General features: G+C 43.1%; 1 protein-coding gene across 5 annotated transcripts in view; it reads right to left on the bottom strand.

Moving 5' to 3' along the window:
• Window positions 1–2,123: 2,123 nt before the first annotated feature.
• MATN2 (matrilin 2) overlaps window positions 2,124–14,797 on the bottom strand; it is a 132,356-nt gene continuing 119,682 nt past the window's right edge. For 2 of the 5 annotated variants that reach the window (XM_027064162.2, XM_053208487.1), the window contains exons 13-19: window positions 13,763–13,885; window positions 9,899–10,312; window positions 6,898–7,050; window positions 5,566–5,637; window positions 5,086–5,163; window positions 4,608–4,706; window positions 2,124–2,682 (exon numbers count right to left, since the gene is read on the bottom strand). In XM_027064162.2, the coding sequence (XP_026919963.1) occupies window positions 2,627–2,682; window positions 4,608–4,706; window positions 5,086–5,163; window positions 5,566–5,637; window positions 6,898–7,050; window positions 9,899–10,312; window positions 13,763–13,885 (995 nt within the window). In that variant the 3' untranslated portion in view covers window positions 2,124–2,626. Of the gene's footprint in view, window positions 2,683–4,607; window positions 4,707–5,085; window positions 5,221–5,565; window positions 5,638–6,897; window positions 7,051–9,898; window positions 10,313–13,762; window positions 13,886–14,797 lie in introns of all 5 variants that reach the window. The other 3 variants (XM_027064160.2, XM_053208486.1, XM_053208488.1) reach the window with 2 other exon arrangements.

Consider the following 14,797-nt stretch of genomic DNA (forward strand, 5'->3'; position numbering starts at 1 on the left):
TTTTTTATAACATTAGCCACATTTGTTTCTCACTAAACTAGATCCTAGAGGACAGAGACTCCGCATTTTCAACTCTGTTATCACTTAGGAGTTCAAACAGGGTGAATAATGACTTTAGGGTTTAAACATTGAATTCTCATTGATATGCTTGTGGCTTTCTAGGCCAGAATTTCATCTTTGTCTTGTTTATAGTAGGTCTTGAACATCTTGACATTTACTATAATTTACTATTCCTATCTCTTTGCTTCAAAAGGTAATTTAGGAGTAGGAACCTTCCAAAGTACTTTCCTCAGGGTAAGGTAAGCAAAGCATTCATTTGCTCAACATATACTTAAATTACCTTCTTTGTGTCAGATAATTCTAGGAGGCTGAAGAATAAAAACATAAGTAGTGTACATGTTAAGCCATTTAATCCTCTGACAATCCATTGAGATAGTACCGTTAGTCCCATTTGACAGATGAAGAAAGCAAGGCCTGGAAAAGTCACACAAATAATGAAACCTGAATGCAAAACTTTTAACACCTGAGACATATGTACAAATAACAAAACAAGGAAAATGGGGAAGTATTTCAGATTCTAGATAATCTTAAATATCTTGGATTAATATGTAAATGTGATGAATTGGTTGGAGACCTTTTTTTCTTATGAAGGCATTTTCCTTCCCAATATGAAGAAAGTTGAAAACCTTATGATGAAATGTATTCAATAGCTAAAAATGAAGTGGGGGGAGGTACAGTCTAGAGCCACTAGGGGGAGCAGGGACTCAACAAAAAGTGAAGTACAACTGTGCCAAGGAAGCAATGCCTGAACTAGAAGTGTATCTCAGAAGGTAAGGCCAACCCAAATCAATACTTCCTCATGAAAACCTGTTTTCAGGGTCAACTGGATGACTCAAATACAAATATAAACTGAGGTTTGATACTTTGAACCACACAACTTTTATACTTAAATTCCAGTGATTTTCAGATAGGATTGAAGCTTAGATGTTCTCACTCTACCACACTGCCTTTTGGGAGGACATTCTGATGAAAACACTCATTTTAAAATATTTAAACAAGCATACTAAAGGTGTTTCATTTAAAAAGCATCATTTGGCCTCAAATACAGTAGCTTCCATGGGAAGGATGTTATGTTGGGGGTCTTCATTTCTTCATGAAGTTGTTACCTGTATTGTTTCCTGCTGCTCTAAGTGCTTTGAAAGACTTGATGTCTCCTTTGACCCTTATATTCCAACTTTCTTATTTTCTCAGGGATGTGAGATCATGCAGTCATGACCAGAAACCAAGAGCCAGATGCCCAACAGACTGAGCCACCGGGTTCCCTGATTTTTTTTCTTTTAGTAGGCTTCACACCCAGTGGGAGCCCAATGCAGGGCTCCAACTTATGACCCTGAGATCAAGACTTGAGCTGAGATCAAGAGTCAGATGCTTAGCCTAATAAGCCACCCAGGCGCCCCTAGTACATTCCTTTTATTTTTAAATTATTTTTATTTTTTTTAGTACATTCCTTTTAGATGGATAGTAGTTCAGAGGTATGGACTGTGCTACAATTTGACAGTTCTCTTTGTGATGATGATTAGGTTATTTCTAATTTGTAAATTCGAGTAACATTCTGTATAGGTTTCCTTGCCTGTATGTGCTAAAGTCCTCTAGTTAGATGCTGGTAAGTGCAGTTGCTAGAGTACAGGGTTGTGGGCATTTTTAGTTTCACTAAAATGTCCATTTGCACGAGCATGCCCATTTGCATTCTTGCTAGTAGTGTACAAGAGCTCCATTTTTTACATCCTTGTCGTACATACTAATTTTTGCCAAGCTGATTGTTTTAACTTGCATTTTCCTGATTGCCAGCAAGTTTAAATATTTTTTGAGAGAGAGGGAGAGTGTGTGGAGGAGGGGGGGAGACAGAATCCTAAGCAGGGTCCATGCAGCACAGAGCCTGACGTGGGGCTTGATCCCACGACCCTGGGATCATGATCTGAGCTGAAATCCAGTCGGACCCTTAACCAACTGAGTCACCCAGGTGCCCCAAATACTTTTTTTCAAATGCATATTGACCATTTCCCATATACACATACCTTGTGTTTAAAGTTAAACTAGGAATATTTACACAGAATACCATCCTCTGAAGTGGTGAACTTTAATACTGTATAAAAAAAAAAATCCCAACTTGTTAATTCAAGTACATACGTTCTATGATTTTATGCATACATCCATATACATATATCAAGGTAAAAGTCCAATACAAAAAAATTGCTTTTCCTATGGCCAGTGTTCTACAGAATTCAGACTGCAAACTATTTTGTAGTCAAATGAGATTGCAACACACTAAGGCAGGACAAGGCAAAAGCAAATCAGGTCCACAGTATGTTACAGAATATCTTGCATAGCTTACTTGCTCTCACTTGATAATCGCATTTTAGGATTCTGAAGGATTTTTCTTTCTCAATAAATGTATACAAGTTAGTGTACACTTTTTGTCTTTGTTCTATAGCAAACCAGCTCTCTCAGTACTACTTATGTTTTACTTGACAACCTAGAAGTAACAACAGCCTGAGCTTTGGGGCTCCGAACTGCTTTAACTGTCAGCCTTGATACGATGTACAAATATGTAGAGCATTTCAAATCCTCATCTGTATCTCAGGCGATTTTCCAGGGCTTCCATCCTCTGTGTCATTTCTTCTAGTAAATCTCAAATTAAGGAAGAGGAATCTGAATTGCCTGTTTTTATTTACATTCAAATACAAACTTGATATACCTACATAAAAATTTGTCCTGAAAAATAAAAATTTTTCCACTTCTGTTAAGTTTTTTTAATTTTTTTAAAGTTCATTCATTTTTAGAGAGCAACAGAGCATGAGTGGGGGAGGGGCAAAGAGAGAGGGAGACACAGAATCCGAAGCAGGCTCCAAGGCTCTAACTGACAGCACAGAGCCCAACATGGGGCTCAAACCCATGGACCATGAGATTATGACCTAAGCCAATGTCAGATGCTTAATCAACTGAGCCACCCAGGTGCCCCTCTGTTAAGAATTTTTAAACTCTGACTTGAGGTTTTCATTTAACACATGCTATCAACACTATAAATCTCTTTCAGGTTAAATGTTTCTTTAACATCAAAGCCAGAGAGTTCAGTTAAAATTCTTTCAGAAAAATGTTTAATTCTACTCACATCTGTGTGCTTGTAAAGTAGTTTGCCACAGCACACCTTTGGGAGCCAGAGTGATAATGTTGAGAATGTGAAGAGAAGGATGAGGCCTTAGTAAATAATGTCAGGAAAGAAAAGAGATTGGGGAGTTTTCACCCATGATGCCAGATACAGCAAAAAGGTAGCAGCCTTGAAGTCTTAAGACCTATGCTCTTTTTTTTTTTTAACCTAATGTTTATTTTTGAGAGAGAGAGAGAATGTGAATAGGGGAGGGGCAGAGAGAGAAGACGACACAGATTCGGAAGCAGGCTCCAGGCTCTGAGCTATCAGCACAGAGCCCGATGTGGGGCTCAACTCAAGCACAGCGAGATCGTGACCTGAGCCGAAATGGACGCTTAACGGACTGTGCCACCCAGGGGCCCCTATGCTCTTTTATATGTAACTTCCTTAGTCAACTTCTGAAACACCCTCAGAAGTGGGGTGGGAAAAGGCAGAGGAGAGGGGCATTAGAACAAGCATTTGTCTTCACGTAAGCTCCTTAATCCCCTCCACCCATCCCCTTGGTGACAGTGAGAGCCTGGATTCATCACCCACGTTAACCACTGTCAGGTTGTTTTACTTGAGGGAGCATAGTTCCAGCTTTCAGAAAGGGAATTGCTACATCTGTTCCTTATTATATCAACCCATTGGCACAGAGATAGTTCAGGATTCAACCATTTCCCTATAGGCTAATTGATGCATGTGGAGATAGACATCAGCCAGCTTTAGTAAGCTTACTGTAATTTGAAGTTCAGAGCAGCTGGCAGTATAAAAACACTGAATCCTCATTTCTCCATTATCTCAAAGCATTCCTTTTATTTTGTAATAATTGGTTTAATGAATCATTGGACCCTGCTGTTCCCTTGATAGCATGTTTCATCTTAGAGTGCTGAAATAAAAGATCTCTGCTGCCAAACAAACAAACAAACAAAAAACCCTAGTCTTCTAGAAACTACACACTGACCAACTGTGGCTGCAGTATGGCTTGGGGCCAAAGGAAAGGTCTGGAGTTTAGATGGAGTTTGAAACCTCTTCAGTCCACATTCTTTGCCTGTACTTACTGTACCTTTGATGCACATCAGACCCAGTACATTTCCTTTTCCTCCCAGCAGAGAGGCAGTTAAATTTTCAGTCTGTTTTCTCTTTACTTTGCAGACTTTTACTTTCCTGGCAGACTGGCCTTCCTGCTAAACCCCTAGAACAGCAGATAGCAACTACGTGCTTGACCCTGGCCATGAAGCTTGGCTTGCCCTTGGCTCTGAAACACCTATCAGGTTGCTTAAGTAAAAAAGCCTTTCTGGGAGTTCACTACTCTTGACTTCATGGAAATAGTTTCATTTGATATACACCCACAAATAGTATTTGTGAAGTTTGGTAAGATTCTTTGCATTGCACATAGAAGCATAATATTAGAAAAGGATATAGCGTTGTGTTAACTTTCTCACTTCTTCATTTGCAAGGTTCTGGAACATTATTAGGTTTTCACATTTGCACTGATCGTGTTTTTCTTCCAAAGGACTTCCTGAGAAAGCACACGGAAAGTGTTCACTCACCTCTATAACCCACCAGGCTTCCCAGATGCATAATAATAGGACTGAATCAGCATACGGAAGAAACCAAAATGAAGGAACTGTTCAACTTTTTCCGCACAGCCAGATCCAGTAAATACCAGGAAAGGGCCGTGTACACTTCCAACACTGCCTTTCGTGTGGACTGCAGGGAAGGCTGCCCCAGTTTCTTCCAGTTAATTTTTTTTGAGTTCTCATTTTACTTAAGCTGTTCTCTTATCCTCTATCCTGGTTCCTCCTCCCTCCTTACTTGTCCTCCTCTCAGCTGAGTTTGTTGGCAAGCTAAGAGGGTGGTATCACGTTCCCTTCTAGTAATACTGTATTTGGAATTACCTGAAGATTTTGTTGAATGGAAAAGTTTTTGTGTGGACCGTGAAACACTGTCTTCTTCAAACAGATATCGGTGTTGCACTGCAAAATTAGAACAGGAAAGTAGGTCTCGGATATTTATGGTGACTGGCTCAGATTCTGTAAAGAGAAAGAAAACTGAAGTCAAACCTGCTTACCACGGTTGTGGTTCTAAGACAGCCATCAGCTGTCTCAGTAAGGTACTTGATGTTCCTAGCATGCAGTACACGGCTTTACTTTGGGGACATACTGTGGCAAAAGACTCAGCAGAGAGGCTATTACCAAATAGGGCTTAAAGTGGAGAGTAAATGTTTCCTATCTGACCAAGGGGAAAAAGCCATAGTTAACGTAATTCAAATCTTACTTTCACTCCTTTACAACTTTTGTCTGAGGGCGGAAGCAACCACCAAAGGTTCTAGAAACACTGCTTTTTAAAATTTACCTATTGGCTTTTTAGGATTTTACCTGTTGGCTGGTGGGCCTTCTTTGGCAGTTCCCCTGCTGGGGAGTCCTGACTTCCGTCGGAGTCTTCCAGAGCTGAGAGGAAAAAGATGACCAACAGGAGTGAGAGCTGTCTGCATGCATGTGTGCTCTTTAGGAAACTGGTCCCAGACCAGCTCCTTACCTACCAGCTGTAACCCAGGGGATTTTGGTTTTATTTGGTGACGCCAGTTTCAAGAAGCAATTGGTTCCCAGGGTAATCCAAGATCACTCTGGGGGTGTTCCCTAGTAAGAGAAACCTGGACCCCTCAAGTGCATCTTCCTTAAGAATGCCTCCAAAAATGTCATGTCTACAAGGTGGGTGGGGAAGAAACTTAAAGTTGTCCAAGGACTAAGCTCTAGTGGCAAAGGCTCCACTGGACATTCCAGTTTGAACTAAACAGCCTAGAGGTGAAATCAAATCTACTCGCATCAGAAATTGGAAAGGCCTGGGGTGCCTGAGTGGCTCAGTCGGTTAAGCGTCTGACTTTGGCTCAGATCATGAACTCATGGTTCGTGGGTTCGAGCCCTGTGTCGGGCTCTGTGCTGACAGCTCAGAGCCTGGAGCCTGCTTCAGATTCTGTGTCTCCCTCTCTCTCTGCCCCTCCCCAACTCACACTCTGTCTTTCTCTCTCTCAAAAATAAATAAACATCTAAAAAAATTAAAAAAAAAAAGAAGAAATTTGAAAGGCCTTTCCTCCCTGGGTCCCCCTTCATCTCGTTGTTCTTTCCTTTAGAGGAGTGAAACACATGATTTCGCTTGGGATTTTACTGGTGACTGAACCTGGGACATAAGTAGGGGAGCTGGGCAGAGCTGCTATAGAGAAGCTTCCTGGCCCAGGAGTGCAGTGGAGATAAGCAGAGGGAGCTCTTGGACATAACAGAATCTACATTCTGTAAATAGGAGTGCTCCGTGCAGGAAGGCATTCTTTAAAAATTTGAAATATGAACCCCTTTCCACTCCATCATAGGCATATCCTGAAATTGCGCATCAGCTCTCTGATGTGTATGATGGTTGTTTTGTAGTTAAATGATCATTTCTGTGGGGGTTTTCTGGGGATTAAGTATACTGGTGTGTCAAAAGATTTATCATACTGCTCAGCACGCAGCAAGCACTCATCAATTCTAGCTGTTCCTTTTGTCCTCTCTCTCTCCCGTTCCCCTTTTTGTGCTTAGTGTTTCCAGGCATTACTGGCCCTGAACACCAGGGAGGCACTTTTTTAAGCACTTTGAAGGAAGAGGTTGAGAATTTCTCATTCAGGGGTCCATGCTGTCCTGTGTGATGTGAGGACCTCTCCTATAGGTAAGCGATAGTACCTTCACATATGCCTTTCTTTAGTTTTTCACTTATCTCTCCCATCGTACTGAAGTCTTCGGCATAGAAGAGATGCTTGTCCGTGGGCTCAGAGGCAATCTCTTGTAGTTCTTCCTCAATAGCTTTTCCTACCCCGACAGCATACATAGTTATACCTAAGTTGCAGAGCAAATTAAGAACAAGGTAGTTAGAGCTGTGCTCCCGGGGTCTGGAAGTTGTCTGTACGGCACCCAGAGCCAGGTGGGGATTAAGTGGTGTGACTTGAGGGGTCCATGTCCCCCTCCCTTTGTTTCTCCACCATTTCTGTTTTGGCCCTACGGAAAACAATGAGGGGTTTCCAAGAGGGAGGAAGGTGAAACCTCTAGGGGAAGTTGGGAGCTAGACCACCAACCTGTTGCTCAGCTCAGGGCAAGGTCATTTAACAAACCTTCAGCTTCTGCCTGAATTAGCCTTAGGGATAGAGTAGAAAAGAGCACTACCTTATGGCTTACTAAATGGGAATCTCTTCGGGGAGAATTCTAAGAAACAGGTCAATTTATGACCTTCTAACCTAGATTCTACTTCTCCAAGGTACAGGACAGGATCCTTAAAGGAGGGGGTGGGAGGGCGGGGCAGGGGAAGCTGCTCTCCACTCACATCTCTTGGAAGGACAAAGCCTTATGAGGGGTGCTAAACTGAAAAGGGAAATCTGCAGACCAGTGGAAATCCCCAAAGTGTGACAGAAAGAACAAACCCAAGTACCAACCTTAGATTTCAACAGGGACATGAAATTGCTCCAAAAGCTTTTCTAAACAACAGAAATCACTAGACTGCCTTCCTCCATAGGTGCTTCACTTGAAAGTAAAACATGGTAAGAACTTAAATTCTGCCTGATTTTCAACATTTTTTTTAGCACTGATATCTTGCTCTGGCTAATTCATTAGGCTAGATTTTTTTTTTAATTTTAAATACACATAAAAATGGCTCTTTAAGCCAAGGGGAAAGAGTTATGTCTTGTTCTAAGTCTGTATAAGGTCAATAGGTGAGTTCAACATATTTGTCCAGGAGCCCAGTGACCTGATCAAACTCCCTAAAAAGGAGAACTACTATTTTAAGATTATATTAGTTATGCGTAGGAATAATTAAAGTCATCAGAGGATGTCACTTCAGGTAAATCTTGTTGGTTAAAAAGTTTTTTTAATGTTTATTTTTGAGAGAGAGAGACATAGCGTGATCTGGGGAGGGGCAGAGAGAAAGGGAGACGCAGAATCTGAAGCAGGCTCCAGGCTCTGAGCTGTCAGCACAGAGCCTGATGCGGGGCTCGAACCCACGAACCATGAAATCAGGACCCGAGATGAAGTCTGATGCTTAACTGACTGAGCCACCTAGGCGCCCCATATCTTGTTGATTTTAGAACCAAATTTCACCTACCACTTACCTGTCTTTGGGTGATTTGTGGAAATTTAAGTAGGGGAAAGAGTAAGGTAGATGGGTCTTAATGGGACAAATAAGAGGGCTAACCACTGTCTTTGGAAACAAGATGCTTCCCCGTGTGCGCTTTAAAAATGCAGGGTAGAGGTGGGGCACCTGGTCGTGCAGCAGACTCAGCATCCAACTCTTGATCTCAGCTGGCGTCAGGATCTCACAGTTCATGAGTTCGAGCCCCGCATCAGGCTCTGCGCTGTTTGGGATTTTGTCTCTCCTTTCTCTGCCCCTTTCCCCACTTGTTCTCTCTCTCAAAAGAAAGAAATAAACTTAAAAAATGCAGGCTAGTGGGGTTCATGGGTTTGACATGAGCTCTAGCAAGCTAGTCTGGAAGCAGAGGAACTGAGTATGAGCAGCCAGTTTCACAGTCCACTCAGATGATTTAGAACAGGACACTTTTTGTGGCTACTATTCTATTGGGCTAGAGGAAAAGGAGTCAATGTTCTATTCTTGGACAATAGAAAGAGGAGGTACAATACCAATAAAATGGCCTCCTTCACAAAGCGTCGTTGAATGTCAGTGTGAGCCAGCCTTTCTGTGGGGAGGAATGGAGTTCACTAACGGGATTGCTAGTACTTTCTCTCCTTGTTCATGGACTCAGATTAGTCACACACGTCCTATGTGCCGTGCCTGGTCAGGGAATGGCTCCGTAAAGTCTTAGGCGAAGGCCTGGTCTGCACACCCTTTCCCCCCTTATAGGACTTGTTAAAGCAATGCACCCTCAACAAGTTCTTAAAGAAAGTGGCTTTCAAGCAAACTGCTGCAAAGTCTCAAGTTTCCTCATCTCCCCGAGGAATCCAGTCACTTCACCTTACGCTACCTCTCCCGACCATCCTAGCTTTCGGGTTTCCTTTTCGGAAGGCCGTATTCCTCTGCCATACTTCACATCTCTGCACAACTCACATGAGCTCAAGCCCCGTCTCCCCCACCTTAGGCACTGTGCTTGTATGGCTGTGCTTGCCTGAATAAGAGCCTAGAGTGGTAATCTCTTCCAACATTTTGATTTTCTCAGAAGCTAACTTTTGCCTCCTACAAACACAAGAGTGTTCGCTATCAGAAGGCTATTGTGCTTTCAGAGTTCACCTGAAGCACTGGTATAAAAAAAAAAAAAAGTATCAGCAAAAGTTCCTCCCACCAGGAATCTATTTTTACCGAACTCTTGAGGTGATTCTAAAGCCACCAGACCAGTGTTTGGAAACGGTCATATATCTATCTGCGGTTAAACAGCACGTGCAGACTCGCTTCTCTCCCCTGGAGGTCACACACTGGGAAATCGCAGTTGGTGACTACTCAGGCGTGTTTGGTGTCTAGACTAACAGCACAGCCCGCAAGACGCCCGCCTCCCAAGTCCTGGACGCCCGCGGGCTCCCTTTACAGCCTCTAGGTGGCAGTGCAGCACAGGTGAATGAGCACTTGCCGCGAAGCCTCTCCCAGTGCTCAGAGGCTCTCACTCCTATCACCCACCACCCTTTGACCACCCGGTGAGTTTAAGAAACCCGAACCTGAAGTGATGTAAGCCACACCTCCATCCCTTATTACCGTTGGCCTGGGCTTTACTGGCCCATTCCGAGACGTCATCCTGAGCCCGTCCATCTGTGAACACGATGGCCACTCTGGGCACCCGTGCGGAGAGAGGTCTGGCCCCTTCTACTTGGGTAAAACTTCTCTCAAACATGTGTTTCAGGGCCAGCCCGGTCATAGAGCCCTTGCCCATGTATTTTATGTGGGCCACCGCTTTCTTCATGTCTTTGGCTGAGCTGAAGTTTCTCAGGGTAAACTCTGTGCGGACCTGCGTGGAATACTGGAGCAGTCCCACGCGAGCAGCTTTGGGGGAAATCGCCAAGGAATCTATAATGCCAGTGACAAACTGCTTCACAATCTCAAAATTCTCTTCTCCGAGGCTCTTGGATCCATCGATCACGAAGACCAGGTCAACTGGGCCTTCAGTGCATCCTGCAGGAAGGAGAGGAAAGGTGAGGTAGTTAAAGGGTCACATAGAAGAAAACTACGCTGCAGTTGGAGGCCGAGCCACTTTGGTGAACTACCTTTGTTCTTCAGATAATACACGGGGCAGGCGGAAGGTGTGGGAGTCAGGAGCCACGATAATTTTCACATTTGCCTTCCCATGTGGCTTGTTAAATTGATAAAAAGAGTGTTTTTCGTAAGCAAAATCACACAACAGAGGCACAAATCGTCAGGGGAATCAGGTCCACACCGTACTCTGGGTCACTGACAGCCAAGTCTGGCAGGGACTGTGTCTAGAGTACTGTAGGGCCTGACAGCTTCCAAAAGATTCCTATAACTTCCCTCCAGGAGGGTGACATCACCCCAGTGCTGGCATTCTGACAGACAGCAGAGAAGGAAATCCTTAAATTCAGCTCAGCCATCATCTCTTCCAGGGAGTTCTCCCTAGGAACCCAGCTTGTATTACTCTCTCTCTGTGTACTTCTAATAACGGCTAATGTATTCAATGAAAATTGGCTTCTTGAGCACCTGCTTCACGCAAGGCAGCAGGCAGGATTGCAAGAGGGACCAAGGCAAAATCCCCCTCATGAAAGTGCTTACAGTCCAGGGTATGGTACAGAGTCCACACGGCACACTAGCTATCTGAGGATGTGTCGATCTCTCTGGTCTGCAAGTTCCTCCTCTGGTCTCACTTCTGTACCCCCACACCTGGCACGCAGCAGTTGTTCAATAAATGCTTGTTGGCAGATTAAATGAAAGAGGTGGTGCCCATTGGGGAGCACACCTATAAGTAGCCTCCTGACCTATTCAAGCTGAAAAATGAATCATCACTGTGAATTCTTGATCTATATGGAAGCTATTCAGGCAACTCAGACGGTTGGCAGGAAAGCTCTACGTGACTACTTAAGCAATCTGGCTGTGGACAGACTTTGTTATTTAGGGCCGCATAAAACAAATTTACAGATCCTGAATGAATGATCTCATTTCAAACGGTCTACAGTATGTGATATAACATTCTCTTTTATATATCAAGCAGTTGTCTAATATTTGAAAGTAGAGCACAACAATAGAAACAATATAAACACGGACACACAAAAGCAAAATTATTTCTGGGCATGGGCCCAAATAATATGCAGTGTGTGTGTGGGGGGGGGGCGCATGTGTGCGTGTTGGGGGATTGAGTTCTCCTTTCCCATTAAGTTCTTGTCCCTATTATTTAACTTATTGATTGCTTATTAGTAAAAGAAGAAAGGTCAGTTCAGAGCTTCATTTACATTCATAGCCTATTCTTGAATTGAAAGGAAGGAAGAAAAAAAGAAAGAAAAGAAAGGAAGGAAAGGAAAGGGAAGGAAGGAAGGAAGAAAAAAGAAAGGAAGGAAGGAAGGAAGGAAGGAAGGAAGGAAGGAAGGAAGGAAGGAAGACTCTCAGGAGTCATGCACAGGGCTCTCTAGCAGACTGCAAAAAGACTAGAATAATTTTCCAGCAGTAGGTCTGTTTTCTCCCCTCCCCCACACACTCTTCTTAACGGAACAAAATCAGTACCTGCAGCCTCCATGCACAGAGGCACAGAAGGCTTCTCCAGGAAATAAGAACACTAGGTAGAGTGGAAGAGCACAAGGCAAGAAGTGCTAGATTTTTGCTTTCAGACCTGGGAAGAATGATAGCTCCCTTGCTGGCTACTCGTTTGCAGGACGGTCACTCCAACTGCAGCTGAGCATTTTCTTTTGGTAGTTAAGTCAAGGAGACTGCAATGGAGCTGTGATTTGCTTTCAGAACATAATTTTCACAGAGCTCCAGAATTTCAGGGTTGGACAAGACCGTTAAAGTCACTCGTGCAGCCCTCCTGTTGCTTGCATCTTTACAATATCCCTACCCAGCAGCCAGTTCAGCCCGGACCTGAACACCTTTCCTGATGGAGAAGTCATCACTTCACCATTGAAGCCCCATCTCTGGACATCTCTGCGGTTGATGATTACAAGAGCTGCCACTTGTCAAGCAATTAGTATGTGCCAGCACCGGGCTAAGAACCTTCAAATACCTGATCTCATTGATTTCTCATGACATTTCTGTGAGGTATTATCCTCATATTATAGCTGAAGAAACGGAGACCCAGAGAAGTTAAATAATTTGTCCAAGGTCACACAAGTACTAAGAATAGGGTCAAAGTCCAGGTCTGCCTGACTCAAAGCTCATGATCTTAACTAATTAATCACACGGCTTCCCTGAAAGTGTCTCTGTCCTGCTTCTGGGCTGTAGTTTCTCTTCACTGTTCTTTCTTTTCCTGGGGCTATGTTATGGGTCATGAATGAAGTCACTGTCACTTTGGCATTTGAACGGTACCTTAGGTCTTTTTCTATAAAGATCCCGTTTCTTCTTTTATTTTTCACTTGACATCATACTGAATGAACATTGTCACTGTGATGGTTTCTAAATCTTGCTTGTCACTATCCTTTTTCTTTAAATATGTTTTCCTAAAAAATAATACATATACTGGAACTGAATTCAAACATTACAAAAGGGTATATGTATATGTATATATGTATGTGTGTGTATATCTATATCTCTCTATATTTACATAATACAAATAGAAGTGGAATTGCCTTTAAAATATTGCCAGAGGCCCCTGGGTGGCTCAGTCAGTTAAGTGTCCGATTCTTGGTTTCAGCTCAGGTCATGATCTCACAGCTTTGTGGGCTCTGCACTAACAGTGTGGAGCCTTCTTGGGAGTCTCTCTCTCCCTCCCTCTCTGGCCCTCCCCAACTTGTACTGTCTAACTTTAAATTAAAATAAAATATTGCCCAACTGCCCTCCTAAATGTTGGTACCAATTCAGACACCCAGTTGATAACTTTATGACTGCCTATTACACTAGACCTTTGTCAACATAAGGACTCATCAACCTTTCTGATCTCTGTAATAGGTAAGAAAAAAAAGGTATCACAGCTTTAATCTATCACTATACATCAGCTCTTTTTTAAAAATGGTTTTTATGTTTTATGTTGTGTTTAGAAAGGTCTTCTCTATTCTGAGATTATAAAATAATTTTCTTAAGTTTTTTTTCTGCTACCTTGGAGGGTTTTTTTTTTTGTTTTTGTTTTATTGGTTTTTTGTTTGTTTGTTTTTTAATGTTTAAACTTTGCTCTATCTCTCTCTTCCTAAAATGCAATGCCCAGAACTGAGTGTCATTCCCTGGCACAGAGCAGAAGACAAGTCTTACCTCTTTGTTTCCAGATATTCTTATTCACCCTAAGATTACTCTAGCCTTTTGGCTGATAGTGAACTTGCTGTCAACTAAAACCAAAAGTTTTTCCACAGGTGCTTTAGTTAAGCTCCATTATGAGACAAGCAGAGAGGTGAGGGATTTGTTTCCTGAAAATACTCCAAAGAGCAATTGCTCCCAAACCAAATTAAAGCAGAAATCCAAGTTCAGATCACTTACTCTTGCACCGTCTTCCATCCTCAGCTAGAACAAATCCCTCTGAGCATTTGCAGATGTAGGAGTTGCCACGATTAACACAAATGTGTTCACAGCCGTGGTAGGTCGATTTGCAGATATCCTTCCCTGAGGGAAATGCAGAGAGTTGAGAAACCCCATCCATGCAGGAATGAGCCGGACTGAATGGTCAAGTCAGGACAGATCACAGAAGGAATCCATTTTTAAAAGACCCATCCTTATTATAAAGGAGAATTAAGCCTTTTTTATTAAGAATTTTTTTTAGTGTTTATTATTTATTTTTGAGAGAGACAGAGAGCACGAGCAGGGGAGGGGCAGAGAGAGAGGGAGACACAGAATCCAAAGCAGGCTCCAGGCCCTGAGCTGTCATCACAGAGCCTGACGTGGGGCTTGAACCCACGAGCCGTGAGATCATGACCTGAGCTGAAGTCAGACGTTCAACCGACTGAGCCACCCAGGCATTCTTAGACCGTCTTCGTTTTAATACTCAGGACAGGGAGTGGAAAGGGAGGAGTTTCCTCTCCGAAAGCCCCAGCCCCCACAAGCCTGCATGGTAAGATGGGTGAGCGGGTGTCCTGTATTTCTTATTAATTTTTGGAATCATATGAAGTTGCTTTGGGTTTTGATTTTCCCAAGCTACTGATTTTTCCCCGTAGATATCCCAAATACCCCAGCCTTAATTAATGAGCATTTCTAATGTGTGAGGTACTTTAAACATTTCAGAGTAGTCACACCCTTCAAGCTCCACAACGTCCTGTGAGGAGAGGAAAGCAGGCACAATTAGAGCTGTGTATACATGAAGAAACTCAGAAAATGTCGTGGAGTTGCCCGAGGTCAACAGGGCAAGTTGAGAGCACGGCTGAGACAGCTGTCCCCTGTGCACTCCTCCCCCATCACATGAAAGCCTGGGGCTCTTTTCTGTCGTTAGCTCCCTAGAAAGCTTCCGGTAGAATGGGGTTAGTCACTCCAGATCCCCGAAGAAGTGGGAATGGGGGTGTCTGACCTAGTGACCAAATTCCA

Source organism: Acinonyx jubatus, chromosome F2 (genome assembly GCF_027475565.1).
Source record: "Acinonyx jubatus isolate Ajub_Pintada_27869175 chromosome F2, VMU_Ajub_asm_v1.0, whole genome shotgun sequence".
Lineage (NCBI taxonomy): Eukaryota > Metazoa > Chordata > Mammalia > Carnivora > Felidae > Acinonyx > Acinonyx jubatus.